Source organism: Hirundo rustica, chromosome 1, assembly GCF_015227805.2.
Source record: "Hirundo rustica isolate bHirRus1 chromosome 1, bHirRus1.pri.v3, whole genome shotgun sequence".
NCBI classification, from domain to species: domain Eukaryota; kingdom Metazoa; phylum Chordata; class Aves; order Passeriformes; family Hirundinidae; genus Hirundo; species Hirundo rustica.
In genome coordinates, this window is record NC_053450.1 from 22,395,720 (window position 1) to 22,417,070 (window position 21,351).

Below are 21,351 nucleotides of genomic sequence, written 5' to 3' on the forward strand. Positions count from 1 at the left end.
CCTTCACCGGCACACGTGGACACCCACGGCCAGGCAGAGCGCATGCGCAACCCCCCCATACGTGCATGGAGAACTACATTTCCCAGAAGCCCCCGCGGGCGGTGGTGGGTGGAGCGTGCCCTGACTGGACTCTAAGGGGAGGGAGGGCCGGAGGGGAGGCCCCAGCACTTACTGCAGCTTCTGCACCAGCTCCAGCCATGGCCTCGCTCGTGAAGAAAATAATCAGCACTACTAAGGCCCCTGCACTGGGTCCCTACAGGTAATGCCTTAGCTAAGAAAGATCTGAGAGTCTTGGTGGATAACAAGTTGACAATGAGCCGGCAGCGCCCTTGCAGACCATGCTTTCCTGGGGTGCATCGGGAAAAGTGGGCAGGTTGAGGGATGTGATCCTGTTCCTCTGCTCGGCCCTAGTGAGGCCGCGTCTGAGAACACATCTAGAGTGCTGAGTCCAGTTCTAGGCACTTCAATATACGAAAGACAAGGAGGTACTGGAGATGGTGAGCAGAGGAGCACAAAGATGATGAGGGGTCTGGAGCATCTTTTATGAGGAGAGACTGGGGGAGCTGGGCCTTTTTAGAGAAGACTGAGAGGGGATCTCATCAACACCTATAAATACCTTGGAGGCAGGTGCCAAGAGGATGGTGCCAGACTCTTTTCAGTGGTGCCCAGTGACAGGACAAGAAGCAGTGGCCATAAACTACAACACAAGTTTCAGCTCAACATGAGGAAGTAATTTATATTGAGAGTGGCAGAGCATTGAAACAGGCTGCCCAGGGAGGTTGTAGAGTGTCCGTCTCTGGAGACATTCTAAACAGAGCTGCATGTGTTCCTGTGTAACCTGCTCCAGGTGACCCTGCCTTGGCAGGAGGGTTGGACTGAATGATCTCCAGTGGACCCTTCCAACCCTAAACAATTCTGTGACTTTGGGAGCAGGAGGTCTCTCGAGAGACACAGGAGCAGATTTTGCTGGAGGGGTTTTGGCAGGTCCCCGGGGGTCTGTCAGGCAGGCCTGGGGCTGAGGTGAGAGCAGGACCCCTGAGCAGGGGCCGGTCCTGGTACCCCCTCCCCCTGTAACCCCCAGAGACACCTGGAGTCCCAAAGCACGAGTGGGGCCATGGTGCCACAGCTAACTGCAGCCCGATAAAGGGAGGGGATATACTTCAAAAAGATACTTTGGGACAGTGATTCTGGAATTATTAGTAAGCAGTGAATGAAAAAAAAAAATCAGAAGAATGATTGTTCACCAGAAAAATATGCTTAGCTAGAGACAAGCATGTTGTGTAGGGAAGCTAGAGATGCTGACTATGCAAGTGATGGAGAGTGAAGCCTGAGCCAAATCCAGGGTAAGCTTGGTTAATCAATGCCTGAGAATCGAAAATTCTTTTTTTTATTTTGAATAGTTATAAATGTTTTTCAGTCTAAACTTAACTGCTGTGAAAGTGTGTAAGATGTTCAATGTTTTCACAAGCATGTTGTTGTAGCAGTTCTGCATATAATTAAAGAAAAATCCCAGTTTTTAACTGGAGGAAGTTTCTCTTTGCAATTTGGATATTAAAAAATGTTCAGTCAGTATAGTAGATTTGTATATCTAAAGTACTGAGAGGGTTTTACCAGGATGTTTTCTAAGAATTTTTAATTCTGTATTAGGACTTTATGTTTGCAATATCATCTTCATGCCTTCCAGGTGCATTTTTTGTCTCCATTACTTTGTGTCCTGAGCTTTCTAAACTTCAAACTGTGTGTTTCTTACAGGCATTATAAAGATGGAAAAATACAAAATGTAAAAGCAGAGAAACACAACATGAAGGTTAACTTCTGTAAACAATAAACTGTTGGTGGATTGCAGCCAGGGGCCTGGCATTGCTTGGCATCAGGAGAATATCCAAGACATGGGAAGGCAACAATTCTTTGTCTGCACACACCCCACTATCCCAGCCTTCAGCATAGCTTTCCACTCCAAAATGTTGTGCTTATTGGTAGTTTTTTATTAAATACTCCTTATTATGCAGCCTGTTAAATCGTTTATGAGTCTAACATCAATAAGTTTATCACTAACTTAGTTTATCAGATTTTAGTTAACTTGTCAAAGTCCAGAGAGCAGAAGTTGCACAAGAAATGACTGCCACATCTCTGCTGTGAAATTTGAGCTTGGTTGCATAGGAATGAGGGCTTAACGTGGAAGGAAGATTTGGGATGTATGGGCTGCATTCCTGCTTCTGCCACAGCCCTTCATTATGCTTTTTGGTGACCTATTTTTACTGTATTTTTCTGTTTCCTTTACTGCATCCATTTGCCAGTGCCTTGAGATAGGTAGGTAGCTAGATAGATATAAAAAGACATATCTGTGTATGAGTCTATCTATCTCATTAATGTTATTAACCTTTTAAAAGATGCTGCAGAGATACTGCTCTTGTATTAATCCACGATCATTTGTGTAAAGAAGATCTGATTAACAAAGAGAATGGTTCCTAACATCATCTCTCTGACAGACAATATTGTTCTAAGGTCACAGTGTCTGGCCAGTTATGCATTTAGGTACACTGAAATCTGAATGACTTTAGACACACATTCACATCCCTGCTGATTAATGAGTACCTACAATTGACCCTAGTTAGGAGTGCATCTGCAGTTAAAGAACGATTGGGGTTTGTGGAGTTGAAGTTTCTCTTTACCTTCACTCGTGCATTTGAGTGCAGTAGGAGTGTACTCCTTGGCTGGTAAACTGTTCCTAGTCTCAGTGAATGGAGGATTCCATTGGTGAGCACACCAAGAAGAGGAAGTTGAGCAGAGCAGGGGACTCAATAAAGCTGCTGCAGATGTTGATCTGACCGTGGTATCAGAAGGCTTCAGCTCATTGCTTCCCAAGTTATTCATGATTTAGGCCTCTCCAAAAGTCTCTATTGAGATAAACATTTCAGTGTCATTTGCTTTGTGATAAGCAGTACAAGACAGTGTCTTTTACCGGAGAGCCCATACCAGTTCTCTGTGCTTCAAACAAACAGAAGTTTGTGCTCTGCGGGCCTTCCACCGCAGGCGTGGTACACTCCTATGTGCACATCTCAGCAAAAGTGTGTCAGCTAGAAAACTACTTTATTCACTGGTTTCTCTTCTTTGAATGGTGTAGTTTTGTGATTAGTCTAGTTTTGTTAGTTGATGACAGAAAAGATAATCCCTATCTAAGATAGTTTACCATATCTGACAAGTTACTGGCTATTTTTTCCCCCTTATGAAATTTCAGGAGAATATAGGACAGGTGTAAAAGGAAAGATGGGAATGATGGCATTGTCCAAGCTGCCTGACCCTGATCGTTTGACTGAGTCCCTAGATTAGGTTGGTCCCCTGTGAGGTGAATGGATTGAGACAATCCAACTGAGTGAATCTCAGCTGAGAGATGTACTAAAGATCTTCTCTGAATGTGTCCCTCTTTTTCCATCAACATTAAAAGGAAGCAGACCTCCTACTTCAGATACTTCAGGGAGGTACCTAACTCTGTGTTGCTTGAGGGAGTTGTTGAATGGTCAAACGATGCATTTTCTTGTGGAATGAGAAGAGATATGAAAAACAGTGTTGACATGCCATAAACACTTCCAAAAGAATCTTCCTATAACTTCTTTGCAGAATATTTTTAATTATTGGTTGAAGAGAATTAAATTCTGTCTCTTGCATAATGTTTGCATTGAAAACTTTGTTTTCAACTTTTAACCTCTTTGTAGTACAGACATTAATAATTGTCCATTCCACTTCAGCAAAAGCACACTTGACATTTTTATAAAAGCGTTTTGCAAATAGGTTGAATTTTGCATTCTTCTGAATTAACCCAGCCAAGAAGTCACTCAGGTTATTTGGTGAGAGTGAGTGTTCTGGGAATAGTGATCAAGGTGTTTTGCAGACTGGCCAGATTCATTACTCTGGAGGAATACAGCCAGAGAACCAGGGTGCAGAGTGTCACCTTACAGCTGTAACTCATTATCATAGTGCCTGTTTAAGAAGAGAAATGTTAAATCTCTTTTGACTTTTTTTTTTTTCCTTTGTTGCTGTGCTGCTGAAATGTAGTTGAAAGGTATTGTCTGCTTCTCAAATTGGGATGGAATGTTTATCTGGGCAGGTGCAAAAAATGTTTTTATTTACTCCACCTTCCCTCTGTGCTCTCTGCTGTGTGGAACCTGTAGCTCAATTTAGAGTTGTGTTGCTGCATTCAAACCTTGTGCCTTTGCAAGAAACGGGGTTTATCTCCTCAAGGGCTGAGCTATGCACTTCCATAGATGGTGTAATCCCAGCTCTTCAAAAGCATAAGCAGATTTGATATATGACTGCATGTACAGACTTGCATGTGCATAACCTCAGTCTTCTTTCTGATACATTATAGAGTACTGTAGAAAATTTGAAATGTGCTTTCAGATTTGAAATTTGAAATGTTTTCATGGGGAAACATTAGACTTAAAATGTCCCTTTTGTTTTCAGCCAAGCTGTGCTGGTGGACCGGACAATGTACATTGCAGGGCAGATAGGGCTGGAACCTTCCACTGGGCAGCTTGTCTCTGGAGGGGCAAAGGAGGAAGCCAAGCAGGTAAGAAGTCTTCCAGCAATGAACTTGTAATTAAATGTGGAATTGAGAAATTGTGGAGACTGGAAAGCACATCACATCCTCCAGATGAGGGAAAAGCAGGAGGAAGTCATTCCATCTTAACTAATGCTGTCATTTTTCCAACTACTTGGAAAACTTGGAGATCAGGGTAGAAATTTGTTTCATGTAGGAAGGTAAGAAAGAATCAGTATTTGAAGCAAAGGTTCACACCCCAATAAAACCCTGGCTTGAGGCAGGGAAAGTTTTACTCCCCCAGCAGTGAAGAGGTAGAGTGAGGTAATAGGATGAGATGGAGCTGCATAATGCATTTACATCTAATTAACGGATGGTTTAATACTTATTAGATGCTCCCTTTTATTATTTTTTATTTAGGTCAGTCTTTTTTTGACAGTTGGGGTTTTGCTGGTTGAACTTACAGTGAAACATGGGTTCAGCCAAGTCACAAGTCATATTTACATACTTACGTAAATATAACCCAGCTGATAGCTAAAAGATTTTTGTTTCATTTTTCTTTAGGCTCTAAAAAACATGGGAGAAATCCTGAAAGCTGCAGGCTGTGACTATGGCAATGGTAAGTGCTGCTGTGACTGTGGCAAACAAGTGGTTTTTACCTGAATTAGAATATAAAAAAAATCAAGTGACCTTTATAAAAAACAAAAAAGAGCTATCTGCTGAGCATTCAATGGTTACCAATAGCTGGAAGAAACAAAAGAAATTGTGAATTTAGTTTAAAAAATAAAAGAAATAAATCTACATGCAAGTCTTTGCAATGGGTATCAATGAAACACTGTCTTTCACAAAAAAAATCTGGCAATGGTACTAATATTTTACTTCCAACTGGAGAAGCTCAGGTACAGACAATGTTGCAGTGAGTGCAGACATTTTAGACATCCTAGGCTTTGCTCCAGGTAAAACCAGGTTTGTGATGTTAATATTCTAGACACTCAATACTCTTTGGGTGCAGGACTCTACTGGTGGAGCCTCACCAGGATTAATGCTGGGTTAGGCAATCCTGGGAAAAAAATCTAGCATAGACTACATTTTCAGACCTTCAATGAGCTTTTTTTTCTGGCAGCAGATATTATATATAAGTTATTGCCAGCAGCTGGTTTACAGCAGCTGTTTTGATTGATCTGCTTCTTAGTTTAGTGCCTCTTGGAAGAATTTGGCTTTTTCAGAGCTAGTCAGGAATGGTTTAATTCCTTAAAGTTTTATTACAGACTAAGTGCTCAGATTATTTAGGTGGTTCCCTAGGTTGTAGCTCTAATGGTCAATATCTGCAAAACTTTTCAAAATGTTTATAATATTTGCGAGAAATGTATGAAATAAAAGCAAGAAATGCACTAAAGTTTTTCAATTTTTGTGTGCAAGTCAGAGGTCTAAAATAACTCCACTTACATGATTTCTAGTTGTGAAGACTACAGTTTTGATGGCGGACATGAAGGACTACAATGATATTAATGATGTTTACAAACAATGTAAGTAGATATTTTGCTTGTGTTTTACCATTATGGCTTGTGGAACAGATTTTGTTCATGGTAGCCAAAGTGTTTTAATGAGTCAGATGATGTAGTTCCATATTCTTTTAAATTCCTGTAGAAATTAAAAAAAAAAAAAAAAAATCCTTTTCAAGTATCAAATCAAGCAGAGCCTAATTTCATGTGGATTTGTGTTCTACTATCCCACTAACTAACTCACTATCCTGTGAAGATCAGCTCCTGCTATCCCTACAGACTGATCTTTGCCTCTTTATCTTGCTCGATGCTCTGCTGTCCTGACTATAATTTTACTGTAGGCAGCCTTCAAATGCTGAATTTCAGATTTTCTATTTCCATTTCTTTAAAATCTCTATCTTTGAACAATTTGAGGGTCATTGTTATGGGACAGGGCTCATCCTTTATAAAAGGATGAGCCATGCTGTTCCCCTTGAAGAAAAAGGAGAACAGTGCTTGGTCAACAGCACTGAATGTAGACTGAAATAGGTGATTCCAACAAGTCGTGTTGTGCAGAATTATTTGGGACAATTTGCATGAGCTCCTTATTTATATTGATGCCTTAAGCATCATAATATAGCTTTGGCTTTTAATTAGATAGCAACATCTGGTCTCGAATGAAGTCTCATTGATGAGCAAGTAACACAGTCTCCTGCTTGTCAGAATGTGCTGGGGGGTGTGTGTGCCTAAGCAGGGTAAAACCAGACCAGCTGCGTGCTTAGTTACTTGTTGCCTCTAACGTGGAGTTTGAGGAGACAGTTGCTGCTGTTGTTTGATTGTGAGTTATCTCAATGCAGGACCCTGAAATTGCCATTATTAACAGTTTTGTGGTAACTGTCACTAGTAAAACTTTCACATCTATGCAAATTTCTTGGAAGTGTTCCGTCAGGTTGGACAGGACTTGGAGCAACTTTATAGTGAAAGATGTTCTTGGCCGTGGCATGCTGCTGAATTGGACTATGTGATCTTTGAAGGTTCCTTCCAACCTGAACTATTCTAATATTCTATAAATTCAGCCCTTATATCTTTACCAGTACCCTTCCCCATGCCTTATCCCTGTTGTAATATCTGTGATTTTCAGGTCTAAATGGGCATGGAAGAATAAATCAAGGGCCTATTTTCCCTCTGTTTTCCTTTGATATGAGTAAGGTTGGACTCCTGGTGACTTTATGTGAATCTGGGATCTCTGCTTATGACTCCTTTGGCAAGAGGCCTGTTTCTCTCTCCTGCTCTTTCTGTGAAAGAGCTATCTCCCACTCCGTGGTGTTTGAAACGGGATGAACACCATTCTGATTTAATCTTCCTTTTTCAGCCAAGTTGGTGTTAAGGCCCTGCAGTGTCAGCAGAATGCAATTTATCACTGGCCACCAGGTCACAACTGCAGCTGAGTGCTTGGGGATGAGTGGTGGTTTGCTGAGATTGAGAGCAGTCAGTCACCAGAACAAGGGAGAAATGACAGCTGGCATAGAAGTCTTGTAGCCTTGCACCTGAAACTGTTCCAATGATTGCATTTTATACAGATTACTTATAACTGTGTTTTATCTAGCCAAGTTTAGTGATTGCTGGATGTTTCTGTTTAAATTACAGTTTTCAAGGCAAACTTCCCAGCCAGAGCAGCCTATCAAGTTGCTGCTTTGCCCAGAGTAAGTGTCACTTTTCTGTCTACAAAAAAAATGCCGAAATTTTCTGGAATACCTTACTCCTGAAGCATTCTGACAGCGTTTCTTATTCTGAAATAGCTTTGATTGCAATTATTTTAATGAAGACTATTAATTAGTTTCTTTTGTAAGTATAGTATTGTTATTCCCACACATTATCAGAGATCTGAATATGAGATACATATTTCTTTATGGTGGAAGATAGATAAAACATAAGAAATAAGTGCTTATGATACTTGAGTAAGCATAAATTGAATTTACAATATTACTGAACATTGCTAAATCAGGAATACAACTGTCAGAAATATAATCTCTCTCAAATGTCACTCTGTTCTTACAAAGTTGTGTTGTTCATCCAATTGCTGTATAAAATAGATACATTAAATTCCTAATATGTTTCTTCATTGTTTTGTCACAGGGGGCCAGAGTTGAGATTGAAGCTATTGCCATTCAGGGACCTCTCCAAGATGCTTCAGCATGACTATAAGTAGAGACTGGATATCTTACAGTGACAGTTTTAGATTTAGTTAATACTTCTCCCTTATGTCCAGTTCCTACAGCTGACTAACAGCAGTTACACACAGCTGAAATCAGTAAACTTAATGAGGAAAGATGCTTTCTTCAGGACTATAGAGTGAGTACTCTGCTGGCAAACCCTGAAAAGTGCCTAAGTCCTGCTAAAATCACCTGAGCCAGATTGCAGGAGAGAACCTGCCCTTTTTGGAGGTGACTGGATATTCAGGTATTAAGGTACATACCTGGGTGAATGTATTAGAGTTATATTATCTGGACATGGAAAACTATCCTGATTTGTAATAGTAGGGTTTTAGTAACAATTTTAAATCAGAAAATGACAGAAATGAGAAAACAGAACACTTGAATTGCTTAGCATACATTTTCACTGCTGAGGAATTATACTGTATATGCTTCTGAATTTCCTTAACCTCTTTCTTTACATAATAGGTTACTGTTGGGACTCAGATTTTTTCATATGTAAGCAATTGCTTAAGAAAGTTAATATTAATTTCAGAAATAAGAAAATTATGCTCTTCTGAAGTAAAGTGATATCTTTATAAATCAGATGACAATTAATATCTACCTGTAATTTTTTCATAGCAATTCAACTTTGACTATGTTTTGATTAAAAAAAAAAAAAAACAACAAAAATTAAAAAATGTTTAATGAGAATAAAATATAATTGCAACTGCAAAAATGTGCTTGTCTGTTATGGGAACAAATTTTTCTTTTCCTAATTGTGGTTTGATACTCTATTACCAAAAAAGACTCCAGCTTGCTTATTCAATAACAAATAATTTGAACCAAAAGAATAGGTTTATTATCTACATCCCAATAGCTAAGGATTAAATTCTCCACGACAGGAAGCTTTCAGCTACCATGTCATTACAGTTCTTGTAATTTTTTCCTGTGCCATTAAGGTCAGAAGCATTGGTTTGACTGGGTGATTAAGGAATATTGAGAAGTCCAACTGGTGATGCCAGTAACTTAACCCATCCTTCTGTGTTGATCTTCTATCAAGTAGAAATGGATACTGTGAGAACAGTCAGCCCTACTTACCAGTCCTAGATTTGATGTGAAACAGCCATTCCTTCTTTTCACTGAGCTTATAAATTGTACCATTATAGAAAAAAGAATCATAATGAGATGCCACAGAAAATATGTGCAGATATAAGGATTTTTTAATAGTATTATCTTGCTTTCTTTGGGAAATAATTATTTTTATTAGAAGCGAGATACAGCCTTTGTTATCTCAAACAGCAAACTTCCAAACAGCCTTTGAAAAATGCCTGACTTTTCTCTAAATAAACTTCCTATACATAAACTTTGATTAGTTTTGGCTTCTGTTCTTGTTCTGTCTCCTTGGCTGTACTAAATAATGCTCTATAGCTGACTCCATAAGCAATCCCACCTAAGAAAAAACATGGTCAGACTTGTTAGGAAAGCGTTAGTACTAATATGGCTATGGCTTTCTAGGAAACACAAAGCAGATGTTCCTTCATTTTGTCAATTAATACTAATAATTAAAAATAATGCAATTGAATGGAGTTACATTTAAACTTTTAAATGGAGTTCAATTCCTAATTTATATTTAGGTTTCTCTGTTGTTTAAGTGTAATTACTTGGTTGGGATTTATTCCACTGATTTGTAGGAGATCTAGTTCAAGTTCACTGTAAATCAGCTGATTTCAAGAGTCTTGAACATGAGTTAAGTTCAGCCTTTTATACCCACAGTGGTTATCCCTTCCTACTGCTCACGTTCTTGCCCGCTGCCTTGCTAAGCTCTGTCCTGCAGCCTTTGTGCCCCCTCCAACCCAACACCAGATGGCAGCTGCGATATTTTTTTGGCGTGCTGACCTGTGCACTGGCCAGTCTTAAGTCCATTGTAGCACTGCTTGGGAGACTTTGGTGGTAGAAGAATGAACACACCATCGGTTTCCACAGGAAGGGACGGTCTCAGACTGAAATGTAAGTGAAACACCTGGAAAAAGTTCCACGCTGGCTGCAGCTGACAAGGCAGAAACACATTGCTTCCATTAAGTGTGCTTATCAATAAGTAGGTGCCATTCTGCAAAAACTCAGGAACTGCAATTCCCTTTCAGCTTTATGATTCTTCAGGTGAAGACAGCTGTACTTTTTAGACTATATATCAAAGCCATTCAAGACATTTTCTTGATATGTATACCTCTGGTACAGGAAATCTAGAATGACTGAAATAAATCCTCTTCTTTACAGCTCTAAGATAGTAGTTTTCAAAATAAAAAATAAGCTTTCCACAGAGGAGTGTAAAACAGTTATTTTATTTAAGCAGAGTTATATTATTTGATTCTGTTCTTTAAAACAAAAAGGCCAACACCCATGAGTCTCCAATATGAAAAGCCTAGCTCTTAGGTCTTAATTTGCAAACTGCTTAGTACATTAAATAGACATTTAATAAATCCAGTTTTATATAGAGGTATGTTAAAAACATTCTTTTTCCTTTGCTAGACTGAGCTGCATGCAAAATACAGAGTTGCAATTCGCTTGTGGCATTCTTATTTCAGCATTTAAAATTTGTTTCTATCACATGTAACTAAAATCCACAGAAAAACAGGTCTTCTCTTCCTGTGAAAGTAAAGTAATGTATAAAGTACTAAACTGTGTATGTTCAACCAGGTGTTTCTTTTAGTAAGACTCTTTCTTTAAATGATTATATTCCCTACAGATTAAACAATGCAAAAAATAAATGTTAGTCAGTATCTAGTTTTAATAAAACTATGTTCTCTTAAACCACATAAACTGCCCCAATCTTCTTCCACCAGCACTTGCTCTTGTGGCAGTGTTTGCCTAAAAGCAATTCCTCGTTGAGTGAAAGAGGAAAGAGGCAGCCTCAGCCAGCCAGAAAGGCAGGGATCTTCTGAGATCCTACAGCGTGCATTTGTGTCTGCACAGAGCTGACAAGGTGCAAATTTAACCTCTTCTAGGGTTGTGTTTATTGGTAATTAGAAAAAAACTTCTACCAAAACTTTCTGGTTAGATTGGAAATTAGTCTTGTTCTTTCAAGTGTACTGCCCAGCACTCCCTGCAGTGAGGAATGGTTACTTCTACCTTGGATGAAATCAAGGGCTGAAAATTGTTTCATTTTTGATAAAATACAAAAAAAAAAATCATCAAAAATGCCTGACTATATTTTTAAAAAAGAAAAAAGAAAAAAAAATCATGTTGCTTAAGATCTGAAGGTGTATCTTGTAAAAACAAATATTGGAACATATCCTTTTCCCAGCCTTCAGCATGAGAAAGTTCTTTGACAGACCAATTTCTGCTCCTTGCAACAACTTTTGTGTAGTCTCAGGTTTGCAGAGGCAAATAACTGCAGGCACTGGCACTTTATCGATAGCACATGATTTGGTAGCTCCCAGACCATGAATGCTAGATCTCAATGAAATTTGCATGGTAGGGACGTCTTATTTCTCAGAGCAGGATTGTTCAGCATATTTCTAGCAGGCACATTTTTGATAATTTAGGTGATTTAACTTTTCATGTTTAACATAGTATCAAGCATATTTTCTCTTTAGGAGAAGAAAAAAGACAATCACCTGTTGTGATTACAGAATATGTAAGGATGAAGATGATTGAGAAAGACTGCTACTGTTGAGTCACTGGTTTATATTCCTCTTGTTTTCATCTGCATTGCTTAATGGCCTGAGGAAGATGAACAGTGAGGAAGAACAAACATAGTCACCTGTCTTCCTTGTTACAACAGTGGTAGGGTGACGGAGATGAGCAGGTCATTTTGACTCTCTTGTATCTTCACATTTTAATTCCAAGTGCAGTCTCCTCTGTTGTTATGAATACTACTGATCTCTGTCATAGAGCTCTTGTTGGTTTATGCTTAAAAATAGTTTCATGCTTGCCAGACTGCAATTCATGACCTTGCCAGCAGTCAGCCTGTCTCTGCCGATTTAATCTCCTGTGTTTTGGAGTGGGGCTGTGCTGGCACATGTGCTGATGGCTGAACTGTATTCCCAGCTCACAGGAGGAAATCAGCCATGAGATGCAGCTGAAGATGGAAGGGGCATCCTGGAATATGGCTGTACACCCAGCCCAGTCCTATGTCATTTGTGCTGTTCTCATTCTGCTCAGTGCCTGTTCCCCCACTCCTCAGCTCTTCAAAGTACATGGTGTTGTTTTTCATGGCTTCTTGTCACAGAATGGTTTGAATATGTGGATAAAAACTCTGACTATTTCAGACTGAGTTTTCGATGCTCACTTTAATGTCAATAGATTTTTTTAATAGAACTAGCAGCTCATTTTTTAGCTTCTCTATTACAGAAAGTGGGAAAAACTAAAAAATAAATTAAAAGTGACATCCACTTAGCAAAAATTCCCTAAAAAAAAAAGTGCACGTTTGGGTTCTAAAAGTTTATGGTGGTGCCGACAAGAAGCTAACATTAAATGAAGCTGACAAGCTCATGAGAATGCTGCTAAGCAGAAAACCTTCGATTTAGTGATACAGCCAAGAACTATCAGCTTATACAAAAGGTTAATAGGCCAAGGATATCAATTAGATTATTTAATACAAACCAGAATCAGCTGGAGTCAGGCATGTACATGCAGTATGAAATTATCTCTTAGAGGGAATTTGTATAATTTGCTGGTGACGGGATTTTTGTTAAGTCCTTTTGTACAATAAAGCTAATAAAAGAGCAATATTGTGCTTGCCATTTTTAGGTAACTGACTTTTCTCCATGTCTACATCCTTATGACAGAGAATCTTGTAAACACAGTCCCCGCCAATGTATTATACAGAGTCCCTCTGCACAGGACATAGCCTCAAGCTGTGCCAGCAGAGGTTCTGGTTGAACATCAGGAGGAATTTCTTCACAGAAAGGATTGTTAAACATTGGAATTGACTGCCCAGGCATGTGGTGGTTTCCCCATCCCTGGATGAGAAATGACTGGATGTGACATTTACTGCCATAGTCTAATTGACAAGGTGGTCTTCAGTCAACATTTGGACTCAAGTAACTTAGAGGTGTTTTCCAATCTAATTGATTCAGTGATCCTGCAACATTCACCATCAGAACAATCTTCTATTCTTTATCTGACCCAAAACACAAATCATATCTAGGGCCTGTTTTCACAGGAAATTTGTTTGAAAGTATTGCCATTCAGCTTAATCTCCAAAATTATCATTTAACATTTTGGAAAATAACCTAGACAGTCCCTGATAGTGTATTTCTCCAGGAGGACAGCACTCCAGGAAATATAATAGATAACCTTTTCTTTGGGAACAGTCTTTGTCTCTTAGACAGGTTTGCATTTTCTCTCTTAAAAATCCATTTTAGAAGCTACAAATACATATGAGGAGAGCTACCCAGCTAAAGACAGGTTATTATGGACCATGAATGTTAACAGCTGTGAAGGTATCTTCTAGGATTTATACAACTAAAACATCCCACTCAGTTAAAAATGCCCTCTTCTCCCTGCTTCTGCGGAAGCCACTACAATCCCTTGAATAAATTTGAGTTTAAAAATGGGGAGTGAGCAACACACAGCTGGGTCCTGGACACTGCACTCTGTTATCTTCTATTTTCTGGAAAACTCACCTCTGCATTTAATTAGAGCTTGGTAACTGGGCACTTTCCCAGTCTCCTACGTGCTGTATGCTTCAGCATCTGTCTACATTGGTAGTCCAGGCACTCAGAGGAACTACCCACATACAATCATGTTAAGAGAAAAAAGCTACAATCTATTCTTTATCCTATATAATGTTAGTTTAAGGTTTCAACAATTTGAAGTAAGTTACCTGAACCTGGGGAAAACTCCTAATTGAAAAAGGACTGATCACACTGCTGTTGAAAAATTATCCTGCTGTGTATAGAAGGCACTCTGTGGCAGGGAGATGAAAATTTGGGTATTTCAAACTCTTGAAGTCTTGGCAACTTGACTTCAAAAGGTCTGTATTATATAAAACTTTTTCCGATGCCTCCTATTCACATGTCTGTAGCTTGTGGTTCAATCCATAAAAGCCTTTCTATTTTCCCAACCCAATAAAATTTTAAAATATTCATATGAACAGAAGAGCAGGCCCAAGAAGAGGATGTTCACTGAGACATAACTTCTATTCCTTGTTATTAGTTGTCTCTGAAACACATGGAAAAAATTAATTTAGCAATTAATTGAAGGTATAACTTGATATTCACTAAATCTGACAGGAACTCAAAGTGAAAGTTCCCTGGAAGTACCACAGGATGAAGGGGATATCTGCTCTTCTCCCACATCTGTAAGAATGTTCCATGTGGACCTAAAACAACTACTGGTTCTGCTTGCTCTTCCCCCATCCCGTTCATATATTGTCTTCCTGCTATAGACATTGACATCACCTCTGCGTGTCGCTGCTACAATCTTGAGCTCCTTCTCACCCTGCTGCCTTCTCTCTTAACTTTTGAAATCACTACATCATTCCAGTCAGATTTGACATAGAGGCAAGCATTTCATGGACAGTAAACCCTAAATAAGGACAAGAGACAAAGTGAAGTACAGGGTATTACCTTTAAATACCAGATTTTTTTTTTTTTTTTTTTTTTTTTTTCCTGTAAGGACAGTTAAGTTATGGGAATATGCTACCCAAAATTGATGGAGTCTCCACTCCTGGGGATTCAAAACCCAACAGAACAACCTGTTCCTGCTTTGAGCAGGACTAGGCAAGCTCCGGAGGTATTTTTCCACCTCAGCTATTCCATGACTAAGTATGGCTGAGGAACTGTGTCCAGCCCCTGAAGCTACTGTTGGTCATCAGCAGCTGAGAAGCTCTGGGGCTCACTTGATAGCAAAAAGGTAGTGCCCAAGGGGCTGATTGGCTGAAACCACAGCATCTGGCCATCCCAGCTCAAAGTACTTCTTTTCCAGCTAGAAGACTACAAGGGTAGGGAACATGAGAATGTGGGACTTCCTCATTGAATTGTGGTGTTCCATGAGGGTGTGTAGGGAACACAGGAAAGGTGCGAAACTTGGGTGGGAATGAAGGTGACCAGTCAAAGACATCCAACTGCAGTGATTCTCTGTGACTAAGAAGATCATGAATATAACATGAAAAAAGCCAACTCCCTTCAATGGTTTCAAATTCAACACATTTAGCATGTCACTGAGCATTTCCTTGTTCTTAGGTGGACATCAGCCACCTTTAGAGCCCTATTTTTTTTTTTTTTTTTTAACTAGGATCAGCTTGTATCCTCTTAGTCATACCCTCCTAGAGACAAAGCTGTGAATGCTTTTGATGTCTCTCAAAATAAGAATTTTTCCATTCCCTTAAGCAGTTTTGCTTTCCTGCCCAGAATCTTGCTTCATTTCTTCAATATCCTTTCAAGATGGAAGAATTGTTCCCTTACACAACAGAATCCCAGGTTTAAATGGTCACTATTCCATTCTTAGCATTGCTTGCTCCTCTTGCCCACAGCTGTTCTCTGAGCTATGTCAGTGCACTCCCATCATCTGAAATACATTACAGACATAGAAGCAAGGCTGCTCTTTCTGCTCCCTTACAAAATTGTTGAGGAGAATACTGTCAAAGCAGGTAAATGCAGGAAGAATTTCAATAAAGCTGTAATCATCACTGGGTGAAATTTCTGGAAATGTTCAAGGCCAAGCTGGATGGAGCCCTGACCAACCTGATCTAATGGGTGGCATCCCTGTCCACGGCAGAAGGGTTGTAGGTGATCTTTAGGGTCCATTCCAACCCAAGCCTTTTTATATGATTCTCTTACTCTTCAGGAGCAGGAAGATGTTTTTTGAGGTTTTCTAGAATCAAGTGCTTTGCTGAATTCACAGCACAGAGAGATGATTCTTTGTAAAAGCATAGGAGCTTTTAAAAAAGACAATTTTAAGATATTAAAAACAAGCTGATTGATTAAACTTGTTTTAACTTCATAGGCAAAGCTATCTGGCATAAATTTAAAGATCCTGCAAAAGAACAGTTGTCAATGGCCAACAACTGCTTGTCTTGATAGGCTAGCTTAAAAAGTAACAACCTATAAAGATGAGCAAATGTCAAACATGAAAATTAAAGGGAGGTGAGCATTTTTTTTAATCACAGCTGATCTAACTTTACTTGGGTAATCACAAGGTCACATAAGCCTTGACCAAACTACTTGACCACCACCCTACTTGTCTTACAGACTGCAGTGCTTATGCTGAAACCATTTCCCTCAGCCCTCTGGCAGAAGCATAAGCAGCAGTGCAACATGCTGGCTTGCCCTGAGGTTGTGACATATACTAGCATTGGGAAGGAAGCAAAGACTGCTCACCCCAGGTGCAAGAGGTTCCTTTGGAAGTCATGAAAGACACTGGTCAAGGTAGCTACCACCCTTTCTGCTGAAGCTGTTCTCTTCTGAATTACAAAAATACTCACTAGCCCAGAGAGATTCTGAGCATGACTAAGTACACCAGTGATTAGGAGGGAGGGGAGAGGGAGGAGATGATTCTAGCTATTGCAATTATGTTTGCTGGGGGAAAGGAGGAGTTGTCTGCATTGCCTGCTCATCCTTTTTCACATTCCAGTAATACCATAGGGTAACCTGTGGTGGTGGAAACACCATCCCTGGAGACGCTCAAAAAGCGTGTGGATGCAGCACTTAGGGACAGGATTTAGTGATGGACCTGGCAGCACTGAGTTAGCAGTTGGACTCAATGATCTTAGAGGTCTTTTCCAACCTAAATGATTCTATGATTCTAATTCTGCCTTCTGGGGCATGTGAACGCCTTACACGATAGAGTCAAGTGTGAGGTTCTTAGTGAATGTGGAGGAAGAAAGAGAAGAAATAACTTTTGTAGTAAGACTGTGGTGACAGAATTTTGACCATAATATCAAAGTCTGCCAGAAGGATAACCTTATCCCCTTGAATTTTTCTTTTCACTGGTGTGACAGTTTTCCAGAAGAACTCATTTGGCCTGTGACTTTTCCTTCCCACCATGTGACAAACGTGCCATGCAATGTGCTTTCATTACAGCACTCCACTGCTGATTTCAGCTGATGAGGAGAACAAGGGGATCTAAAATGGCTGGCATAGAATGGAAATCACAAAGCAGCATTAAGGCTCATTTTACAAAAACAAGCCTGCAAATAATAATGAGCAGAGTCATGGTTTTAACAAAGGTTTTTATTTTCCAGGACTGCATGTTACAGTCTATCATTCTTCCCAATGGGAAAAGTTGTCACTGGTAAGGCTCATGTATTATATAAAGATGACCCATGTAAAAAGCATGACTTCCAATGGATTGCTTCCAAAAATGTCTTTTAATGTAAAGTACTTTTGACTCTCTTGTGTAAAAAAAGCAGAAAGCAGCTGTATGCCAACAGGGTAATAACAAGGTATGCTCATTAAGGACACCACAGTCTTTGCTGTCTGTTAAACAATAACCCATGTGGTCCTTCCCTCCTCTGTCAACATACCTATCTCTGTCGCTGCTGCACTATCCACAGCTTCTCCTGTTTCTTCTTCTTTTGTTTCAGGCCCTTCACTTACTGTCTCACTGAGCAGCTCAGTTTCCACCTGTTCTCCCGTCTCACCTGGGAATGGTAACCATGGAGATCAAATTAGGATCCACTAAGAAAAAGCACCAAGTGCCCCAGCTCCTTTCTGTAAACCTGATTTTTCTTTGTCAGCTCTCCAATGTCCCTTATCAAGGTATGCCCTGAATGAACCCATAGAGAGCAAACAGGATGATCCCAAACACTTTTCATCATCCAGCTGTACGCTGGCCTCATACCCATGTTGTTCTCCTAATGCTTTCACAAAAAACCCTTGATGTTGTATCCAAAGCAAATCATTAGTACTATTTCCGTTCAAATAATTTTTCCTGGATTTTATTTCATAGATGTGCAGTTTTATTTGCAATTGGAACAAAACAGAAACAGAAAACATGGTAACATGCAAGTCTGGCTGAAACCCTGCTTTCCCGGGGAAGCTGCTGCCTAACTCATTTCCTCCCATAGCTACAGAAGCATAAAGGAAAGTAAAACAAATGCTAAGTATCATATGTACCGTAGCATAAAAATAGAAAATCCCTTCTTCATTAGATGCCTCTGGAAAGAGAATGCACACAAGTTAAGGTATTACTTCTACCTTGGAAGTAATAGGAGCAAAACTCTTTTCCCCAAAAGCTTCACTCACTTGCCCTGCACGCTTGGTGCTAAAAGCCCCACAACTCATCTTCAGCCAGCCAGACAACTGTAAACATGTTTCCAGTGATGAGAGGTGACAGCTCAAGGTCCAGGGCATGCTGCTTTGTCTCCAGCACTGCCCTGAGGCTTAGAACTGGTGAATAATGAAATTGGAGTTTGCAGCTGGGCAGGATGTGTGTTTAACAGGTGAGCAACCTGTCATTCACTGCTCACATAAAACAAGGTTTTATTCCAAAGGATAGATGCCCATTTTATGTAGAGGACAAAATTCTTTTGTGGAGAGACACAGGAGAGGACAAAGCAATCCAACGACCATGCTCAGCTACTGGAATGCAAAGAATGAGATTCATATAGCCAGTTCAGAGACATGCAGCACAAAGCCACAGAATTAGTGGCAGTGTGTGTAACTGGCTGTGGACTTCACACGGATCAGTCCTTCTGCACCTCACACTTCTTCAAGGTAAAAGTGGAGTGAGGATGTCTCCCTGCAGAGTAATACTCTTCAGGTGCTTCGCCTGCTTATTCCCTGAAGAAGAGCTACCCCAGGATGTATCTGATTCCTTACCAAGCTACTTTGTACCATTTAGGAGAAACTTCATTCCTCCTGCTAGGTGCTCATCTTCTGCAGGCGCAGTCCATGTCCTCTGGGTGCCAACCCAAAGATGAGCATGGCCTGTAATTTCCAGGAAGGAGCACACCTCCCGCCAAAGGGCCCTCCACAGCACATGGAAATACCTGTCACCTCAGACAGCACTGCTTCCTCACACAGCCTCTCTCCCCACCCAGTCACCTCCAAGCATTTGTGCCAAGACAGCCCTATGCCTCTCCACTACCACTTCTATTCTGCTTGTCTTGTAGGCAAGCTTCTAGGACAGACTGGACATGCCAAGTGTGCATCAAAGAGATGTTTCTTCTTCTACATCCAAGCATGCACCCTCCGGCTTTATGTGTGCAAGGACAGTTAGTTTATAATTAGTACCTGTGACTAAGTAATCGAGACTTTGGGCAGTGCAAATATCAAGGAATGTGTCTGAGCTACCCAGAGACGCAGCGTTTTAAATGAGGGGTATGGTGGGACATTTTACCTGCTAAGAGCAAAAAGGACATGAAATGAAATAGCAGAGGTGGAAATGCTGATTTAATTTATTACAGCTTGGACTTGTAAATTCGAGGCTTCCTCAGCCCCATTCTCCTATGTCTCACATTGTACAGACTCCCTGGACCAAATTCTGACTCCAGAAGCTCATTTGAGGCTCTTAGTAAAGCCAGAAGAACCCATACAGGAGTCTCTGGAGGCAAATTTTGGTCTCTTGAATTTATGAAAGCACAAATATTACCCTCAATGAGGTGGTCCTCTTCAGTAGTATGTACTCTCTCGACTACTTCCACTGCAGAGTTGTCAGTGCCCTCTACCAGCCCACTGTCCTCTGCTGGTCCTGGCGATGGTGCCCCAGCATCTTCTGGCGCTGGCGGCGAAGGCCCCCCGCTCTCCTCTCGCCACACAGAGGGCAGCTCAGAGCTCTCCTCGTCTCCTGCAGGCATGGGCTCGGTGCCCTCTGGCTCCTCCCTTTTACTGACCGGCTCTGTCTTCCCCTCCATGTCCAGGATCGTGGCTGAGGCCTCCTCTCCCGGCAGCTGCCTGCCTGGGCTGGTCTCCTCAAAGGCAAGGCTCACACGCTCTGCTGGGTCCAACTGTGTTTGGTCAGCTGCAGTGCCATGGTCATCTGCAGTCAGGGTGTTTGCACCTGATGATGCTTTTAGTTACAGTAGGGTAAGGAAAGGGAAAAGAGAAGTACAGATAATTGGTGAATGGGCACATAAGCTGGATGACAACTAAACCCACAGTGAACTACACAAGCGCTACCTGTGAAAGAGCTCCTTCCTGGCTACAGATAATACTCCCTCCCCAGGTCTCCTGCACATATCTACACATATCCAGTAGAGGATAATGCTGCTCTTATATAAAAATAGGGTTTTGTTTGATGCATGTAATACATTTTTATATGAAGAGAGCAGACTTGTTTGCAAGTCAATGTTCTATTACATTTTCGCTTATGAATCTGAAGTGTGCAAGTGGTTTGCTGGTGATGGGACACTACAAGGAAGCACCTTTTTCTGCCCCAAACCAAGCACAGGATCAGTGTGCGCAATGTGAGGGAGCTGCTGTCCTGGGCTGCATGTGAGCTCTGGTGGTACCTTCAGGTGGACTGAATAAAAACCCTGAGAACCCAGAGGACAAGCAGTTCCCACTTTTTAAAACAAAATCCACTTAGTCTGTCTTGTTCAGTACTAAACTACCATTCATACTGTGATTTGTCTAATAAAAAATTAAACCGGGCGCCTAAACAAAACATCTGCTTCTTTCATCTTTCATCAACTTATTGGCTAGTAAAGCAATGAGTTTTGGCAGAAAAGAATTTATGAATAAAGAACTGACAGAATTACTTTGACAGGTATTTAAGGATAAAAGCTGAAGACTCGAAATGAGCTATACCTACCTATCAGACTGACTTACTAACATTCTAATGAAATTCAGTTTGACAGGATCTTGTACTTAACCTTTTCCTAAAGAATGTCAGGATTAAACCCCTGATAATTCAAGTATGAAATCTGTTTATATAATAATTACAAAACTGGAAAAACTGTATTTTCTGAGAAAATGATGATTGCAGTGTCAAAGCCAGTAAGCAGAACCATATGATACTGTTCACAGATGAACACACCTATATATGTTCATACACACATAGATGAACAGGAGAAAAAAGTAGTAAACCCTGCTCTTAAAACATGTGCTTGAATACTGCTGCCCTTAAAGTAAGTTTACCGTTCTTTTGAGGCATTCAAACAAAACTACCCCCCCAGCAAGTGTCACCTAGTCAGCATGTGCCTACAGACCCAGGGGAGGATGGCTAAGCCAGAAGAAGAGCAAGAACTAAA

At 40.5% G+C, this 21,351-nt stretch overlaps 2 protein-coding genes across 2 annotated transcripts; one reads left to right on the top strand and one right to left on the bottom strand.

Annotated features, from left to right (window-relative positions):
* The first annotated feature begins 125 nt into the window (after positions 1 to 125).
* On the top strand, positions 126 to 9,556 carry RIDA (reactive intermediate imine deaminase A homolog). Its single transcript, XM_040070813.2, has 6 exons — positions 126 to 259; positions 4,462 to 4,567; positions 5,102 to 5,156; positions 5,995 to 6,063; positions 7,666 to 7,721; positions 8,155 to 9,556. The coding sequence occupies exons 1-6, from the start codon at positions 198 to 200 to the stop codon at positions 8,215 to 8,217; spliced, it is 411 nt and encodes a 136-aa protein (XP_039926747.1). The 5' UTR covers positions 126 to 197; the 3' UTR covers positions 8,218 to 9,556.
* Positions 9,557 to 17,449: 7,893 nt separating this feature from the next.
* ERICH5 (glutamate rich 5) lies at positions 17,450 to 20,134 on the bottom strand. The gene is made up of 2 exons (XM_040081025.1): positions 19,752 to 20,134; positions 17,450 to 17,799 (listed from the first exon to the last, which is right to left on the bottom strand). Exons 1-2 carry the CDS (start codon positions 20,011 to 20,013, stop codon positions 17,639 to 17,641), a joined length of 423 nt encoding a protein of 140 aa, XP_039936959.1. The 5' UTR covers positions 20,014 to 20,134; the 3' UTR covers positions 17,450 to 17,638.
* Between the last annotated feature and the right edge of the window lie 1,217 nt (positions 20,135 to 21,351).